General features: G+C 50.6%; 1 protein-coding gene across 4 annotated transcripts; it reads right to left on the bottom strand.

The window, feature by feature from the left end:
- Positions 1-123: 123 nt before the first annotated feature.
- Positions 124-13,066, bottom strand: Hnrnpl (heterogeneous nuclear ribonucleoprotein L). Of its 4 annotated transcripts, none has more exons than XM_038339240.2 (13): positions 13,013-13,066; positions 8,899-9,017; positions 8,176-8,413; positions 7,992-8,077; positions 7,005-7,101; positions 6,848-6,920; positions 3,703-3,774; positions 3,311-3,591; positions 2,180-2,301; positions 1,720-1,921; positions 1,037-1,094; positions 820-915; positions 124-491 (listed from the first exon to the last, which is right to left on the bottom strand). In XM_038339240.2, exons 3-13 carry the CDS (start codon positions 8,398-8,400, stop codon positions 433-435), a joined length of 1,371 nt encoding a protein of 456 aa, XP_038195168.1. In that variant the 5' UTR covers positions 8,401-8,413; positions 8,899-9,017; positions 13,013-13,066; the 3' UTR covers positions 124-432. The 4 variants fall into 4 exon arrangements, with proteins under 4 accessions (XP_038195168.1, XP_038195166.1, XP_038195167.1 ...); XM_038339238.2 differs by lacking the exon at positions 13,013-13,066 and adding an exon at positions 10,848-11,120; XM_038339239.2 differs by lacking the exon at positions 13,013-13,066 and adding an exon at positions 10,306-10,325.
- Between the last annotated feature and the right edge of the window lie 5,984 nt (positions 13,067-19,050).

The raw sequence follows: 19,050 nt of genomic DNA, 5'->3' as shown, positions 1-19,050 counted from the left end.
AAAAACCAGAAGAATGCCGCTGCTTTACTTCTAGTTTACTGTCTATGCTGAGCCCACTGCACTTCAGAAAACTGGGAGAGGACAAAGCAGACCACCCCACCCTGCAGCCCCAGCAAAGAGTTCTAGCTTCCAAACCATTTTATTGAAATGTGTGCCAAGATACATGAGCAGCACAAATGTATGAACAGGGAAAAATAAAAATCACAATACAGTTATCTTAAAAAGTGAAGGTTAATCTCGGGAGATATCAGTTCCCCTCCCCCCCCTCCAGAGTTCCAGCATTTCTGTTGTGGTTAAGCGTCTACTGAACTAGCATTTAAAAAGGAAACAAGAACTGCAAAAAATAAATCAAAACAGAACAAAACCAAAGAAAACCAACAGCATAAAGGAAAGAGACGTCTTCCTGCTCAATGTGCTCTTCCCAGCATCTAATTAGGAGGCGTGCTGTGCGGTGGAGAAGCACAACTTCAGAGTGTACGGGTATGGGCCATCTGCAAACAAGAGCACATGTCAGACTGGGCCTCCCAATCGACACCCACATACCATCTTCTGCAGCTCAATTACAAGGGTCTAACTTATTACCACCCAGGGCAGGCCTGAGCAACTCCCAAGCTCTCGGGTGGGTGGAGCCAAGCAGCCTGGCAGGCTCTCCCAGGAGAATGTCATCAGACTGCTCTCCTGGTGACCAAGTCCCATCTGCCTGAGTCTGCGACAAAGGCATTCTCGAGGGTCCTATCTTGCGGGCAGGATGGCTCTGGCAAGCAGCCAGACAAGCCATCAGGCCACTAGGGGGATTCTGCAGGACACACAGAAACTCACTTGGGTTTTTCATCTGGTAATGGTTCAGGAAGCCCAAGGTCTCCAGGGCGTCGCTCTTAGAGTCCCACTCCAGCAGCCCAGAAGAGCTGCGCTCGCCTGAACAAAAAAGCAAGAGACAGCAGCAGGCTTAGGCTGAGCCAGCAGAAAGAACATTTCCTCCCGGAAACCACCCAGAGGCAGAGGCCTGGAGAAGATTGTGTGTGATGCAGGGACTCACTTTTGCCTGAAAATACTTTCACAGAGGTTGGCCGCTTCACTCCCAGCTCATCGCAGATCTGGGGCAGAAAGATAATAAAAACATTCAGAAACCTAGGATTGCAGCCTGCCTATGGGTGCCTTCAGGTAGACCAGGCCTAGTAGTTGCTGCTTTTTGAAGACAGCTTTGATCACAAACATAAGACACCCTGTAATTTGAAATGTTAGAAATATCTCTGAAGGAAGCAGCACAAAGCTGATACTGTTCCTCAAACTCCCATCCTGGCAGCCCCGTGGGTATGGGTGAGATAATGAGTGTAACTCAACTGCCGGGCAACAGAACCGTGGGCCCCGCTTGACCCATCATCTTTGCCCTACTTCCCCCGAGCAGGCTCTCTGGAGTCATCTAGACACCCTAAGGCTTGATGACCTGTGTTCTGACTGCACTCTTGCCCAGTCATACTGCTTGTCTAACATGTGAAGGAAGGAGCACGGTGTACAGAACTCTCTGCACTGTGACAAGCATACTTCCGCTTGGTCACACTTGTCCCCGCTATGAGCCGGAGAACCTGTCTGTTTGGTCTTTTGCTGTGTCCCCAAACCCAGGGATCAATGGGTGACATTAAGAGTCCGCTGATTACAGAACAGAATGAGCCCAACTAAACCAACAACAGTGCCATGACAGAGCAGTTCCACAGCACCCACCTCAAAGAAGTTCTCCTCAGTCACCTCCAGAGGAGCATTGAAGAAGTGCAGTACATTGCTAGGGTGCTGGATGCGGTTCTTGGCTGCCTGCTCTGGGGTGGAGAACCGATTGTTCCTTGACTCGCTGAAGTCTTTGTAACTGCAGGACCCGTCTTCTAGCCCATATGACTGGCCAGGCATAATGGCTGGTTGCTTGGAAACACTAAAGAAAGGAAGGGAAATCTTTACTATATGTTCAATTGTCCTACAGGGCCTGACAGAGGCTCAGGTGGATCCACACTTATCTGACGCTGCTGCACAGCTGAGGTTGAGACTACCCCACCGACAACACCACTTTCTCCCAGGCTTCAGAAGGAAGCAGAAAAATGACTCCTATACCTACAGCACCATCCCTGCCTATGCAACACCTTGACCTCAGTCTTCCCTCCCACCTGCCCTTGCCTGGAATGACAGCACCTACCAGACATTCATCTTCTGCCCAAACATGAAGTTGTTGTTAAGGTGAGTAATGGCTCGGTCCACAGCATAGCCATCAGCCATCTCCACCATGGCGGCCCCCGGCTTGCTTTTCATAAATTTCACCTTAGGGAGAAAAGGTGCAATCAGCACCAGTGTCCAGCTGCCAGGGTCCTCTTCCTGTCGAGTCAGAAGCTAACTCCTGCCCTGGCTGCCCTTGACTTCCATTTCCTCACTTGAATGGGGATCAAAACCACTCCTAATTCAGGCTTGGCCTAGGCATGAACTCAACCCAAACGAAGAATGCTTTCCCCCTGGAGCTGCCCTATGAGGTAAACGGTGTGCAGAAAGAGAATACAAGCCATTTGCATGCTTTCGCTATGGCATGTTAGATATCCAGCCACAGCATCAAAGGACGGAAGTTTTAGGTGCTGGGGACGGAACTGGGCCTCCTAAGCGCTCTATACTCCAAGTCCTAAACCATCTCGCAGAGACTGCTACAGTGCGTACTGGACTAAAAGGCTCTGAAGCCAGGTCAGCTAAGTCTTGCTTCCATGTAAAGATTATTTATATTTAACCCGTCCTTCCTTTCTGATTTAAGAAATACAGGGGTGGGAAAGGCCCAGGGTCGGCAGCACACACAAAACTACTCAATTTTACTGTGTAGAGATGGTCTCATTTGTGGCCCGGTCTCCTGAGTGCTAGGGTCCCAGGTGTGCATTCTCGCATCAGGCTGCTATTGCTCTCGAGCTACATCAAGGCCAAGACTACACTCTTGGATGGACTCTGGTAAGAACCCACCAGCCACCAGGTATAATCAACTTCCCAACAGAGAATGCATAAAGGCCCTAGTGGCCTAATTACCTGGAGCAATTTTTAAATAATCATCATTTTAAATAAACATTTGCTATGTGTAAATTCTTAGGACTTACTCATACACGTGCACTAAGTCTCAATACCGTGAGATGGATAGGCAGGCATTGGGATCTTTAATATGGGTAACTCAAACTCACGGAGCAGGCTGCCTGCGCTATAGGAACCAGCACTACAAAGGGTGCACCTCACTGTCCTTCCCCCTGCTACCCTCCATCTGAGGCTTGGGGCCTCCTTCAGCTCTTCAAGGAAAGCAACTCACCTTCTCCACATTGCCATACAAGCAGAAGACATTGAAGACTCGATCACAGTTCATCTTAGATTGATCCAAGCCATAGACCATGAGCACAGGGCTGTCAGCGTGGGGGCCATAGTCGGGTGGTGGGGGAGGGGGTGGGGGATGACCATACTGGGGGCCATAGCGACTTGGGCCCCGACGGTGACCCCCCACAGGTGGGCCCATCCTTCTCCCTTCGTAGTGAGGTGGGGGGGGCCCGTAGCCCTCATCATGGTAATGGCTGTGGTACCCACCATGGGGCCCTCCTGGGGGATGGGAAGGAAAGAGAGGGAGGACGGGTGAGAATTTTCGCGGCGGACGACGGGCAGGGGCACATGAGCCACGGGAGTCCACGGAGGGGAACCCCCTGCCCTCACCATATTCTGCGGGATGATCTCCCAGGAGAGGGGGCTGCCGCTGGCGTTTGTTGGGATTACTGCCAGGGTCACCTGTAGATTGAAAAAAAAAAAGTGTTAGGAATGGAACTCAGAAAGAAAGAACCCCCTACTACTGACTAGAAGGCAATCAATCACAAGGCCAGAGCTCCTGGGAGCATGGCTGCAAACCCTTTCCTTACAAGGGCTGCTGGGCCTTCCTTCCTATGACCTGGGGGGCAGGGCATGAAGCCCAGGCCTCAAAGTTGGGATCCACCTTCCCTCCCCTGCCTCCTTTCTCTGCTAAAGAGGCCGACTTCTGGGCTGACTTGTTTTCCCTTGCCCTGGTTTGTAGCAGGAACAGGCAGGGGCAAGCCTGGCTCCCAGGCCTTCTAGAGAACTATAGCGAGAGTGCATTACAAAGGGAAGAGCCGTTTTATAAAGTAATTCCCAATGAAGGGAGAAAAGATTAAGGGCAACAAATAAGTAACCTAAAATGGACAGAAATGAGGTGAAAGGGCCAGAAGCCTCTAGGTTCTGGGAGCGAAGGCCTCACTCCAGGTCCTGTCTTTAGCACCCACTGCCCAGCCACCCTCCACACCCCAGCCTGCACAGGAGGGACTGTAGGAGCTGACAAGCAGGTCACCAGCACAATCAGTTTGAAGGAGCAGTTAGGTACAAGGCATCGACATTCTCGGACCCATCGATGACGCAGAGCCCTCCCGGCCCCAGCTGGAGTTCTTAACCATTAGTTCAGCGCTCAAGTGACAGACACTGGTAAGCACTTTACAGACATCACAGCTTCTCCAGTTCCTCACAACAACCCTATGAGGTAGGCACTCCTTTCCCAGCCCACCTTACAGAGAAGAGATTAGAGCAGTTACGACACTCTGGCAAATCACAGGTGAGCTAGGACCAGGTCTGGGTGGCACTGAGACCCAGAGCCTGAAACCACCGCCCTTTCCTGCTGCCCGACCGGGTTTGTTTCAACAGTCATTACAAAGATGGAAAGGGCTACTTACAGCAGAAGTACAGAGTACAATGTCCATGTCACAAAAAAACAAATCTGCATTTTCTCTTACCATTGGACGCTTCAACAGTGAGTTAGCACAGTTCTGAAAGATGGCGTCCCATCAAACATACACTGCGACCCTGCATCACATGGTTTTACAGTCATAAATACAAGTCACGGTACACATCCGCTACATTTTTCTTTAAAGAATCGTTTAAAAGTCAATGTTTGATTAAATCAAAATTGGCTCACAGATGCTCTGTCCTCAGAAGATACCAGAAAAATGGAAATAAGGTGTATGGAGTGGGTAGTGTCCCTCCGTGTTGTCACCTCCTCACACTGTGTGCTGCAGTGCGGTGCTTCTGGCTGTGTAGCGCTCCATGTGCGTGTCTCCTGGTATGAAGTGTGCCAGTGGCCCCACTATGCTTGCGCTTTGGCCTTGGTAGCGCCCGGTTACCCACCAGCAGGTAACTGTGTGCCTCTGAGCTGTTTTGATTTTAGGTTTGTTTTGGTTTTTTGATCTTTTTTTTTTGTTGTTGTGGTTAATTTTTTTTTTATTTCTGATCTCCAGTTGGTGCAGACTGTGTTGGCAGCCGGTGACTGCAGGAAAAAAAAAAATCAAAACACAAAAGAAAAACAAGGCCCTCCCCAAATCAAAGGACTTAAAAACAAAACCCACATGGCGAGGAGTGGAGAGAGGATCCTATTGTCTTGGAGGCCCATGGAATCTACTTCAGTCTATGAATCGAATCGTTCTCCGAAAAGAGCACCGCTGGCTGGCTGGGTGAGCTCTGTTCTGTGTTTCCTACTTCAGTGTACATTCTTGGGTTCAAGTTTGCTTGGATTTTGACCTTTAATGTTTAGTAAAAAAGCAGTGTCTGCTGCCATGTTGAGTCTCTTTCTTTGTCTCTGTCTGCCTCTGTCTCTGTGCTTGTAGCTGTTCCTTGGAGCGCGGTGTGGTGTTCTTGATGTAGTGAGCTCAGTCTGCGGCTGTTTCTGGGGACGTGGTGGAGGCTGCATGTTCTGTTCTCCAGGAGAACTAGTGGTTTTGTGCCCTGTGTGTTGGTGCGCAATGTGCAGAGGCAGAGCCGCTGAAGTATGGTTCCTGAGGGGTCCAGGTTACCTCATCAGCCCTCCTTTTGTTTTGTTTTTTGGCCCCAGGCTTGGGGCAGCCAAAGCTGAGAGGCATCAAAACCAATGCACAGCCAGCCCCTGCTACTAGCCCCTGCCGGTCTGCACATCTTCTATTTGTGTTCCTTGGAGAAGAAATGGTTGGTTGCCATGTTTCTGTCAGCAGTCATGTAATGCCATTGCCCGCTCTGGTACATTCACTTGGTCTTAATTTGCCTCTGACTTTTGGAGGGAGCAGCCAGGCCCAGAAGGCCAATTCTGAGGGTCCTTGGGAGAGTCTAGCCCACCCTGCCCACTGGTTCTCAGCTGCAAAGCAAGCAAGACAGGCCCACCTACAAGTGTAGGGAGGGATGAGTCTCTGGCTTCCCAGAGCCTCTGCAATGTCAGCCACCAGCCGCCTCCCACAGCCCAAGGCCTAGTCCGACGAAGCAGACCAAGAGGTGGTCCATCTCGCTGATTTTCAGAGGGGTGGCGCTGTTTTCAAAGATCATCCTTCACTTCTCCCACCCACCAAAGCAAACCATTTTGACACACTAGAAAGGGGGCTGTCCCTGTGGACCCCTGAAGAGATGCCAAGCCCCCCTCTACAAAGATCAGTAATGGCTGCCCTGGTCTTATCCAAGTGTCTGACCTCTACAAGGTCTACTTGCTTGAAGGCTCTGCTTCAACCCACCCCCAACTGAAGACAGTGGAGAGACTTTTGCTCACCCTCCATGGAATGGAGACTCAAGCAACCCTAACCAGGCTCTAGAATGAAGGTAGCAAAATCTTAAGGAGCTGCTGCTACCTATGTCTACCCCTTGCCATGCCCCCTCCTCTCACCCAGCCCAAGCATCAGCTTCAACTCTGCCCCTTCAGCAGACTCGGGCCAGAACTGATCCAAGCCCTCCCATGTCCACAGGGAGCCCAATGGCATTACATAACCCCAGTCCAGGTCTATGAAGTACCCTAGTCCAGTAAAGAGGCAAGGCGGTGTGTTTAGAACAAAGTAGCCATCAGGATTACCTTGTCCACTGAGGTTGGGGTTTGTGTAGTCCCAAGTATCCTGATCATTCTTGAACACATTTAAACGGGTAGGCTGCAAGGACAAGATAAAGTTTGAGACTGGCCATACCGCATCTCATCAGGTAACTAACACCAGACAGTCACTTCCCAGACTCACCTTTGCATACTCGATCTTCAGAGTGCAACAGCCAGAATAGATGTCAGCCCCATTAAGTGAGGCCTTAGCCCGCTGGGCACTTTGCACAGAGTCAAATGTGAGAGAACTTAAGGAAGCCAGCACAGCGGAGCTTTGGAAAAAGTATTAAATTGCCCAATAAAACAAGGACCAGACAGCACCTAGGACTGTGAGCACTACCTATAACCTCAGACAAAAGCCAAAACCATCAAGACACTCCAAAGACTGCCCTCAGGAAGCAGTCATTGGCTAGGGTTCTCTGTGATCTACACTTATCCCAACCACCAGGAAAGATGGACACAACAGCTTATTTCAAGCTGCCCCATCTTATCTCTGAAACCTATACCCTGGCGTTTTTGGTTTTTTTTTTTTCCCAGACAGGGTTTCCCTGTAGCTTTGGAGCCTGTCCTGGAACTAGCTCTTGTAGACCACGCTGGCCTCGAACTCACAGAGGGATTTGCCTGCCTCTGACTACCAAGTGCTGGGGTTAAAAATGTGTGCCACCACCGCCTGGCACCCTGGCTGCTTTTAAAGGTGGATTCTCATTGCACCCTAGTCAAGGAGGCCCTAACAAGTCATCTTTATCAAAACCCCACTTCAAGTCATTCCACAGCTAAGTCTTCTGGCTCCTCCTTATCTAAGCTCCTTTCAGAGTTTATTAACTATTAACCAGTCACTTCACAAAAGGACTGTGGAAAGGGGCAAGTGTGAACGCTCTCACGTGTGCAGCATGCATGAAGCACTGAGCTCAGCGCTCAGGGAGGGACAGGGACGTACACACCAGTGAATAACAGCACCCTCGAGAGGTGCCCCGACCACATGCTGTTGCCTAAACCTCATGGACTGCTCTATTAAGATTTGCAGCGTATGGCTACCTGCTCAGTCTTCCAAGGCATTTGGCATGAATTCTCTCTGCCAAGCCAAGACACCCCCCAGTCCAAAGAATTCCAGTTTCCCAGAAAAGGATATTCCACCATAGCCTGGACTCCATTCTTCCGAAAAATGACAATTCTCTGAACAGGACCACAAGGATTACAGATAGTGTAAAGAACATCCTATAAAAGCAACAACAAGCAAGATAAGGGGCCTTGGCTCATCATGCTGGCTTGGAGAAAGATCTCAGAGTAGACCATGGAATGCCTTCAGCACACACCGTGGTTATGGAGTAGATGGGGTTCAGGATGGTAAACAGAAGCACACTGTTGACGCTCCGGGAATCGTCCGAGTCCCCAGGGCGAGAGATCTTCTGGCTGGTAGAGTAATTGACAAAAGCAGGGTGACCAGCAATGTAGATCTGGTTGTCCGCTGCGTAGTTCACTGCATTACAAGCCCCCAGCACATCTTCAAACTCTACCAGCGCCTGTCTCTTCTTTGGCATCACCACCACATAGCTGCAGAGAAAAGGCAGATTTTAGTCCTCTATTGGGATGGGAACAAGTCAGCTCTCTGTGAACTAATTCCTGCTCCTCTGAACTCTGACCCCAACACACCAAGCGCCACAGGCAGTCATCCTCTTGACCCCTCTTTTATTTCAGAAGCAATGTCAGGCCGAGCAGATCACAGTGCTAATCAATCACTGGCTGGGCCAACTTTGTAGAAGGAATGTAAGCAGTTTTATCCACTTAGTTCATAGTACCCGGCCTCATCAAGTAACCGGGAAATATTAGGTGACTAGAAAAGCTGACAGAAACCACAGAGGTGGGGTAGGGATGAGGGAAAAAGGAAATGAACTTGAAACACCGAAGAGTGAACTGTGAGGAGCCACAGGATCCAGTCACAGACCCAGGACCAGAACGCTAAATCACTGCTCAGAACCAGACATGAGTGACAAGTGAGACTGCCAAGAAGACCTAACCCCTGGCATCGGAAGACGTACCTGATGGGTCCAAATTCTTGCAGGGCTTCCACAAGGTCAGCTTCCACCACACCATCAATCAGGCCCCTGATGTGGACAACTGGGGAGGCAGGGGTTTTGTGGGGGTCATCGTAGTTCTCCTGAAAAAGATTGGACACACAGTGAGAAGAGGGACCCCAATCCAAATTTTTATCTGCTGGAAAAAAGCCGTGAGTGGGCAGCCATCTGCCCACTGGCTTTAGCTCCTAAGGCAGGCTGAATGGAGGGAGAAGCAGAGGCTTACATTTGGCATTCTTCCCAGAATCTGTCTCTCCTCAATCAAGGTAGAACAGGAAGTGTGGGTTGCAAAGGGGCCACACCCACGGGAAGAGCTCCACAGCTGCCCGCTGGCCTGAAGAACACACTCTATGTGTTCTAGCTTCTCTGCCCAAGCCCTGGCTAGGCAAGCTGCGGTCACTTAGTGAGGAATGACTGTTACCCACAAGTCACCTTTAAGTCCAGTCAGGGAAAAAGACCAACTTCTTCAAGACACATGGCTGAGGACGATACGCCCTTCCTGTCTTATATTGACTAGGCAAACTAGAGAACAGGGCTGAGGTTTTCCACACCTAGCTGCTATCCCAACCTGTCAGATCTACAACTCTTCCCCAGGAGATGATCTTTCCACACAGACAACCTTCTGGTGCTCTGGGCCCAGGTTCCTGTCTGGAAACCACTGGCAGAAGTCCATGAACATTTGTGGATTTTTTTTTCTCTAAATATCAGGAGTGAACCACACAACACATACTTTTCCTTAAAGTTTCCAGTTGAGGCCAGTATCCCACAGCTCTGGGTTTATTTAGTCCTAGCTCTGTTCCAAGGAGTCTACATCTCGGAGTAACAGCAACTGAGTGGTCTTTTATTTTAAATTATTAAAGGTGGGGGCAAGGCACACCACACCTCTCATGAGATGGTCTGAGAACTCCCTAGAATCAGTACTCTCCTTCCACCTCAGGGCTCCAGCCCGTCTAAATGTCTTCCAAACACGAAGAAATCTAACATCCCAACGAGGCTAAGCTAGTAAATGCTTACAGCACGAGAGCAGCTGAACAAGAGGTCATTGTTTGAGCTAGAGTCTCGCTATCGAGCCCTGTCTGGCCTCACTACAAAGCGCACTAGGCAGAGAGGCTCGCCGGCCTCTGCCTCCGGAGCGCTGAGATTAAAGGCATGCACCACCATGTCCGGCAGGACTTCTCTAGCCCTTTAAAAGGACTGCAGCCTGCACCCCAGAAATCACAACTGTGACTTGTAGGAGAAACGAGTAGGCCAAATGCCTCCTTGCATGGCCCCAGGACCAGAATATATTTTAGTTTATAAAAACTCCTCTCCTGGAAACCGTAAGCGAACCGAGCGATGACTTCTAAGTTTGCTCAATCGCCAAACACAAACCTTGCACAAACTCTCTTCCGTACCACAACGCACACTACAGCAAAGGTTAAAAATTCCGGTCTGGGCGCTATACAGTCTCAAGTCAACTTCTATACAGAGGCGACCGTGATTATGACTGTGATGGGGCCGAATTGTCGATCCCGTCAGGCCACCACCACCCAGTTCCCGCTCATAAAATCTGGTTGCAGAAGCGCGCTTGCGCACGGGGACACAGACTAAAAACGATAGAGGGAAAAAAAAAAAAAAAAAAAGAGTCCAGGCCGCGTGCCTGGGCCCCCCACATGCCAGCCCGCGGCGCCTGCGCACTGCGCCGCCTGCGGAGGCAGTCGCTTCCTCCGCCCCCTCAAGCCCCGCTACGGACTGCGCGCACGCGCAAGCGCCTGTCCTCGCGCAAACCCCGCCGTTTGCCCAACGCCTGCCCCTCCCCCACCCGCCAAAAGCGCGAGGGCTGCAGCGCGTGCGCAGAGGTCCCCCGCAAAAATAAATAGCTTTAAAGTAAGAAATTGCCCCTTTCTTCCGGGAGTCTAAAACCCTGGCCTCACCCCGCCGCCGCCGCCCGCCGCCCCGGATCCTCCGCCGCCGCCGCCTCCGTGCTGGTCGCCAGCATTTTCAGTCTTCAGTCGTTTAGGGGCTCGGCCTCCCTCGTTGCCGCCGCCGTAATAGCGACCACCGCCGCCTCCGCCGCCCGCCGCCGCCATCTTCACCATCGCTCCCGCCCGCCTCAGCTGCTCGTCCGGCTGCTGCCTCTGCTCGAGCCGCCGACGCCGCTTCTCCGCCCGGGGCAGCAGCCTCCGCGACATGGCGGCGCAGAACCCGCCTCCCCCCGCCTCTCATTGGGGGAGGGACACGCCCGTCACTCGCCGCCCCCACCCGATAGGGGGAGCCACTGGCTCTGTCGTGGGGGGGAGGGGAAGACCCCACACGGTTCATGCCTATTGGGTAGAGTTCATGCCGTTCTACTGGAATGCCCGCCCGCCTTCGTCTGTCGCACTCTTCATAGGTGAACGTTTCCTGCCAGTCATTCAGTCAAGCCCCACCTCCTTAAAATAAACTCGGACTTGATAGGCCGGATTTTTTTTTTTTTGCATCGCTCCGCCTTCCCAAGGAGAGCAAATGGAAGCGGTTCCCCGAAGCTCCGCCTCCTTCCCGCTTTCATTGGTTTCCTCGCTTATCGGTCATTCTGAAATCCTTGCGTCTCCCTGGCACAACGATTGCCTTCCCGCGCCACTCCGCAGGGATACAAAAAAGGCCTTCCCTTCTGTATTCCTGCAGTGGTTCCCGTAGGTGCTCGTCTCCTACGTCACCACTTGATTGGTCAAAGGAGAGTGGCAAGAAAACCCTTTTGCCAGATGGTATAGGACGACTGATTAGTGAAAAAGGGGAGCCCGTAGGCGCTCTATGGCGCAATCTAGGAATGGGCCAAGGACGCATGCGCTACGGTACTTTTCGGGGCTTAGGAGAAGAGGTGACTGTTAAGGAAGCGACTGCTGGACTATACTCGGATGATCTTCTGCGTGCCTGCTGTTTGATAGCTCCAGAAATCTAGACCACGACAGCAATTTGCAACTCTGATCCCATTAGTACATTTCTATTTCACCTTGACTCTATCGAGCGGTAGGGATGTTCTTTAAAAAAGAACCTTCAAGTCCTAGCACTTCTCACTATAAAAGCACTCATTGCCAACTGACTTCGGACCCTGCCAGGCGCCATCATTTCACTTTAAATTCAACCACAGTAGATCTTTCTAGTTTGATTCGCACGTGGCAACTGCCGCTTGCGTCCTTGGGAGTGCTTTGTGGAGGGATTGGTCTTCCTTCCTGCGAAGCCCGAGAGCTGTAACACGACCCAGAGCCCATCGGGGAGCGGGCAGGGAAGGTACTGAGCCAGGATCCTGGCCACGGTCCGGTCCAGAGGCGTTATGGGGACAACAAAGAGTCAAACAGGCTGCGGGACGCTTGCGCAGCAGACAAGGCGCATCCTTACACTCCCACAATCACCACGCACACAAAAGAAAGTCTTAAGGTGGCGAAAGATTCACAGGACGCCCCAAACGTGGTGGGACACCTACCCTTCAGGGCAGTGGGATCCCCAAAGCAGGATCCTTTTAAGACTAAGTCTGAAATGTGAGTAAAGATAGGAAATGAAACCCCATTTGTTTGGAGAACTAAAGTTTTGAGCATGGCGTGGTAGATTCCAGTGCTCTGGAGTCAGAGGCAAGATTGCCTTGACTTCAGGACTACCCTGGGCTACACAAGGATTCTTTCTAATTAGAAAAAGTTTGGAGGCGTCTGATGATCTAAACGAACCTGCAACCTACTCACTGAACACACTCCAAAGCTGGCACTCCCAACGTGGGGCGCGCCGCGGCGCAGCAGGTGACGCGCGGCGGAGGGGCGGGCCACTCCCGCGGAAGGGCGGGGTCCCACGCCGACGTCAGAAGCGATGGTGGGGGAGGGGAGCGGGCGGTCCCCTCCCCCGCCCCCGCCCCCGGCCCGGTCGCCCCTCACTCGGTCGCTGCGACTGCAATCGGCGGGACCCTGTATAGTGCTAGCCGCTGGCTGACCACGCGCGCCCGGTGCAGCGAGTGGCGCCCATGCCGGCTGCTCCCGCAACCAGTCCCCCGCCCTCCCGCCGGGGCGGCGACGTGCGTCCCTCCGGTGCCCCCCCCCCCCGCGGCCCTCCCCGACCCCGCAGCCCTGTCCCCTACCAGCTCGGCGGCGAGCCTGGCCGGCCGTCCGGGATCGAAAAGAGCAGACACTGGGAAGTTTTGGGGGAGGGAGGGGCGGGCCTTAAAGGGACCACGACCTCTTTTCACTGGGGGAGTGGGGGAACCGAGGAGGTACCGAAGCTGGAACGGAATGGGAAGAACCTTAAGCTATTGCGTTCGTTCTGGCTGGCTCCGCGTTCCTGCTCATCCTCAGTCCCACTTTCCACCTTAACCAGGAAAAAAAGTCCCCCAGTTGCTTGTGGTTCACGTGGCAGTTTTCCCCATTTGCTGAGTGTTTTTAGAGATAAATGTAGATATGTATGTTGTATAAATGAGAAAGCCGGCTCAGAGTACCCAAGGTGCCACAGCTGCTAAGTGTCTGACATCGGAACTGATGACGGGTGCTGTCTGTGTGCTTATCGGAGAGCACTGGAGAATGATGAAGAAGAGCTGACTAAGGCTAGAACCCACGGCCCGGTTCAGCTACCCAGCGGAGATAGAGACAGCTTGGGCTATATATCTAAAGCACACAGATATGCACGCAGGGCATCTGACTCTCGCAGCTCTAGTAAATCCCTACCCAAATCTGCTGATTCTCTGCCTGCCGAGATCAGAGATCAGTAGAGGGTTGTCTCCGGATCCCCAGGGACTGGAGTCACCGACCTTTGTGAACTGACACGTAGTTGCTGGGAATTGAACCCTGGGTCCTGTGGAAGAGCAACTTCATGCTCTTAAACGCCTGAGCCAACTCTCCAATGGTATTTTTCACCTAAGGGCCTTTGACTCCATCTCAGCCCAGTAAGCCTCCACACACAGTTTAATCAGGGCCCATGAGAGAAAAGGAGCATGGGCAATAACCATGCTGTCCCAAACTCCCTGTTTTTATTCCCAAGGTTATAGCCAAAGAAAGAAACGATGAAAGTGTGCCAAACATGTGGGAACTGGAACACGTTGCTGCAAGGCCAGCTGGAGTGCCAAGGGTACCCCCTCATGCTGGGACCACCCTGGGGCATAAAGGGTTGTGAAATGACCCTTCTTGCTGTTGGCCAGCTACAATGGCTAATCCTCACTACTGGTGCAGGGACAAAGCAAGCTAAGCTAATGAGGTCACTGCTTGTAGTCCAACCTCTAAACCCTCCCTCCTAGCCAGTTCAGTGGCGCTGCCACCACACCTGCCTGCCATTTCAGTTCTTAGGAAACTGAGTACAAGATCAGTTCCTAATGCAAACTTGGGCTGCATGAGATCCTATCTTCTTAAGAAACAAGAACAATTAAAAAAGAAGAAGAGGAAGAGGAAGAGAAGAAGAAGAAGAAGAAGAAGAAGAAGAAGAAGAAGAAGAAGAAGAAGAAGAAGAAGAAGAAGAAGATTAAAAGTAGTAGTAGTAGTAATACAGTCAGCAAGCAGTCTGACCAGACAGATAAGTAAAACCGCTTTGGGGCACAAGCCCGATGACCTAAATTCAATCCCAGAACCCAGTAAAAGGGGAAGGACAGAACTGACTCCACAAAGTTGTCCTCTGACTGCCGCACATGTACCATGATACTCAACCCCCCCCCCACCACACACATCATGTACACACACTAAAAATAAAAGTAATAGTGCTTTCGGGACTTGGCTCCAAGATGACCAAAAAAAGCAGAAACAACATTCGTGCCAAAAAGGGCCGCGGCCATGTGCAGCCAATTTGCTGCACCCACTATGTCCACTGTGTGCCCAAGGACAAGGCCATTAAGAAGTTTGTCATTCAGAACACTGTAGAGGCCGCTGCTGTCAGGGACATATCCGAAGCAAGTGTCTTCGGCGCTTATGTGCTCCCAAAACTCTGTCAAGCTGCATTAGAATTCAAGCTGACATAGAATTCTCTATGCAGACAGGCTGGTTGTGAACTTACTGCTTTTGCCTCCTGAATTATGAGAGTAAAAGCCTGTACCATGCTCAGCTTCCCTGTTGATTTTTTAAAAATTATTTTTATGTATATAGGTGTTTTGCCTGCTTGTCTGTGCACCATATGGGTGCGCAGTGCCCACCGAGGCCAGAAAAGGGCATTGACCAGGTCCCCTGGAACTGGAGCTACACACAGTTGTGAGCTGCCATAATGGGTGCTGGAAATCAAACCTGGGTCCTCCGGGCTAGCAGTCAGTGCTCTTTGTTTGTTTGTTTGTTTGTTTTGTTTTGTTTATTTCAAGATAGGATCTCACTATATACCTCGACTGTCATGGAACTCACTATATAGACCAGGCTGGCCTGGAACTCACAGAGATTTCCCTGCCTCTGCCTCCCGAGTGCTGGCATTAGAGGCATTCATCACCATGTCCAACTTCCCTGGTTATTTCCACAAAGCCTTTGGGTAAAACACCCAATTGGTCTGTAGGCCGGGACTTCTTTTTACCCCCCCAATTTTCCTTTTTTTTTAATTTACATTTTTATTTATTTATTCGTTATGTGTTGTGTGTATATGTAGCTGCATGGTTTGTGTACAGCGCATTAGTGGAGCTGCCCTCAGAATCCAGAGGTGTTGAATCCTGGGAACTAGTTCTAGGTGGTTGTGACAGGTCTTATAGATAGCCCTGGATGGACCTCACCTCACCTCAATCCTGCCCTTGCCTCCTCCAGTGCTGCGATTACAGGCACTAGCTACCGTGCCTGGTGTTCCCTAGAAAACCTTTCCTCCTCTAGCTCTAGGAAAATGTACCCATGACAAGCATGGTGGTGCACACCTTAGTCCCAGCATTCAGGATGCAGAGGCAGGCTAATCTCTGTCCAAAGCCCCGGTCTATAGAATGAATTCCAAGTTGGCCACGGAGATAGAGAACCTGTCTCAGAAAACCAAAAAGAAAGAAAGGAGGTTACAGCCACAGGATGTTTAGAAACTTTATTGTTGCCAACTTTATTTTCCCCAACCCCACATTCCGTTATGCAACCCCAATATGGGGCTCAAACCCATAGTTGAAGCAGCTTTGCTCTATGTAGGCCACAGCCTTCCCAGCGCAGCTAGCCTGAGGGTATTACAGTTCCCTGCTCACCTGCTAGGATGTTAATATTGTTCATCCCAAAGACAGGAGGAGAAAGACCACTGGCCTGAATCATCATGGCCAAACTAAGTAAAGCAAGTAATAATTAAAGCAAACTTTTTATTCATGGACACTGACTGCCTCTCCTAAGGTGGGGGTTGGCCTTGGATCTAAGAAAGACAAGGCTTTTATAGCTCAGGGGTTGGGGGTTTTGGACTTTGGTGAACAAAATAGATTGAGTTAAAGGAGCAGAACACCCTAACAAGTTAGTCCTATCAACATCCTGAAAGAAAGATATGGTTGCAAAGTGGGTGCAACAGGATAGTCATAACAACAGGATAGTCGTAACAACAGGACAGTCGTAACAACAGGACAGTCGTAACAACAGGACAGTCGTAACAACAGGACAGTCGTAACAACAGGATAGTCATAACAACAGGTAGACTTAGGTGGTCATATAACCTTTTGAAACAAAAGTACGGTTGCAAGATGGTTATCAACAACTTTTGAAACACAGGCATGGTTGCTATTCCTGGAACAGGCAGTCCAGACCGTTTGTAGTTAAGGTTACAGGAGGGGCACAGTCCAATCCTTGAGAAACAGAGGTTTAATCATAAACAGGAATGAACCTGGTTTGTCTTTACTGTAAGATGGCTTTTAAGCCTAAAATGGAGGCAGGCTGGTTCTCCAGTTTCCTACATCAGGTTAGCCTCTGGATGTGCCTGGAAGGGATCTCCCAAATTACGTTAATTAAGGTGGGAAGAACCACTTTAATTTTTGGTGGCACCATTCCATGGACAGGGGTCTCAGACTTCATCAGAAGGAGAAAGCTGCTGAACACAAGCCTTCATGACTCTGCTTCCTGCTTGGGGATGCGAGGGGACTGGTCAGCCTTCTGCCCCTGCTGCCAGGCCTTCCCCTCAAACTGTGCGCAGAAGAAGCCCTTCCCCCTTTAAATTACCTTCTGTAAAGGCATTTGGTCACAGCAATGACAAAAGTGACTAACACACCAAACATTTATTTTCTTCCATGTGAAGTCGTTTGTTAACTTCTGACCCCGTCCAGAACCTGGGCTCTTTGGGGGCTGGGTAAGTTTAGTCATGCGTTGTGGAAGGACACTGTGTTCCACAGTGGGCGGCACATAATCCCATGACCCCCTAAGATTATATTATCACGTTGAACTAGAAAACATAGATGTGTTGAGAAAGCATCCGATCAGCATATGAGCATACCTGAAAGACATTTCCACTGATCAAATCTCCAACCACTGGGGGAATCAAACTAAATCATGAGAAAAAGACAGCTGTAGCTGTGTATACCTATATATATAATCTCAGCACTGTGGAGGCGGAGGAGGTAGGAGAATCTTGAGTCCCAGGTAACCCTGGGCTACATAGTGAGACCTGGTCTTTTAAAAAAAAAAAAAAAAACGCTGGGGAGATGGATTAGCAATTGAGAGCACTGGCTGCTCCATTCCTAGGACCCACAAGCATCTGTAACTCCAGTTCCAGAGAATCCAACACCCTCTTATGGCCTCTGTGGGCACCAGGCACACAAATGGTACACAGACATGCATGCAGACAAAGCAGCCATCCACCTAAAGTAATTTTTTATTTAAAAGTGTAAATATAAATCTGCATATGCATTTGAACGTGTGCATGTATGCGGGAGACACAGAGCAGCGCTAGGGTAACCTATACTGCTTACAATAGCAAACACACACTGTCACTTCAAAGGGAGAGGTTTTCCTTCTCAGCCCAGAACACTGGGGACAGATGTGGTGAACAGCCTGGTGGCCCCTGCGCTATCTGATCTGTGTGGCTGAGACCACACCCAATCCTACCCCTAGACCCTTATCATAAACTCGCCAATCTGAGAGCCCATCTTTATGATGTCACATGTACTTTACAAAGGGTTTCAATGTGATCACATCTTAAGATTTATTATGCACACAGGATTAAGTTATTGTCATCAGGAACAATTTCACCAAATTGTGCTGTGCTTAAATTTGCCTGAAAAAAAGTGACTTGGGGGGCTAGAGAGATGGCTCAGAGGTTAAGAGCATTGCCTGTTCTTCCAAAGGTCCTGAGTTCAATTCCCAGCAACCACGTGGTGGCTCACAACCATCTGTAATGGGGTCTGGTACCCTCTTTTGGCCTGCACGCACACACACAGACAGAATATTGTATACACAATAAATAAATAAATAAATAAATATTTTTTTAAAGAGTGACTTGGGGTCAGACTTTCTTTTTTTTTTTTTTTTTTTGGCTTTTCGAGACAGGGTTTCTCTGTGGCTTTGGAGCCTGTTCTGGAACTAGCTCTTGTAGACCAGGCTGGTCTCGAACTCACAGAGATCCGCCTGCCTCTGCCTCCCGAGTGCTGGGATTAAAGGCGTGCGTCACCACCGCCCGGCGGGGTCAGACTTTCTAAGCTTGAACCAACACTGCCTGGCTCCTTAGTCACGCAGAACTGAGCTCCTTTCTACTCTGCTGGCCGATGTCCCCTACTAGTTCCTGCCGTGCAGCTCCTGTTCTCTGATCAGCGGAGGCTACTTTGGGAGGGGGGACTGTGGAAGCTGAGGTTTACCCAAGGGAAGAGGGTCACTGGGGGCCAGCCTCTGAAAGTCAGACTTTGCCCTCGGTTCCTATGTTCTGCCTGTTCCATGGCCCATGGCGTGTGAACAGCCTCCACTACACACTTGGGCCTCCTCCGAGACTTCTGGCCAGGATGGGGGGTGCACCGTCCTGCAATCCTGAGCCCAGGTCCACCTTCCCTTCTTTAAGCTATACCTGTTGGGTATTTCGGCTGCAGTGGTACAGAAATGGTGAGCACAGGCTAAACGTCAGGAGTCCCATCTGTTCTCTTTTCCTTTCTGATGCTGCAATAAAACACTGCAGTAAAGCAAGTAGGCGTAAAGGGGTCATTTCACCGGGTCATAGTCCATCACGAGGGCAGTCAGGGCAGGAGCTCAGGCAGAGACGGTGGAAGAATACTGCCAGCTGGCTCCTCTGGGCTCCTGCTTA

The sequence above is a fragment of the Arvicola amphibius genome, chromosome 8, assembly GCF_903992535.2.
Source record: "Arvicola amphibius chromosome 8, mArvAmp1.2, whole genome shotgun sequence".
NCBI lineage: Eukaryota > Metazoa > Chordata > Mammalia > Rodentia > Cricetidae > Arvicola > Arvicola amphibius.
Note: the sequence above shows the minus strand (reverse complement) of the source record. Positions and strands in the feature narration are given on the sequence as shown.

What these genes read in the sequence shown, in the direction of transcription:
- Hnrnpl (XM_038339237.2), bottom strand. Translation starts at nt 11,105, where the DNA reads ATGTCGCGGAGGCTGCTGCCCCGGGCGGAGAAGCGGCGTCGGCGGCTC. An exon ending in CCCCAACCTCAGTGGACAAG is followed by an intron (nt 3,775 to 6,847) that starts GTAATCCTGATG and finishes TTCAATCTACAG; the next exon opens with GTGACCCTGGCAGTAATCCC. An exon ending in CTGAGGAGAACTTCTTTGAG is followed by an intron (nt 1,095 to 1,719) that starts GTGGGTGCTGTG and finishes TTTCTGCCCCAG; the next exon opens with ATCTGCGATGAGCTGGGAGT.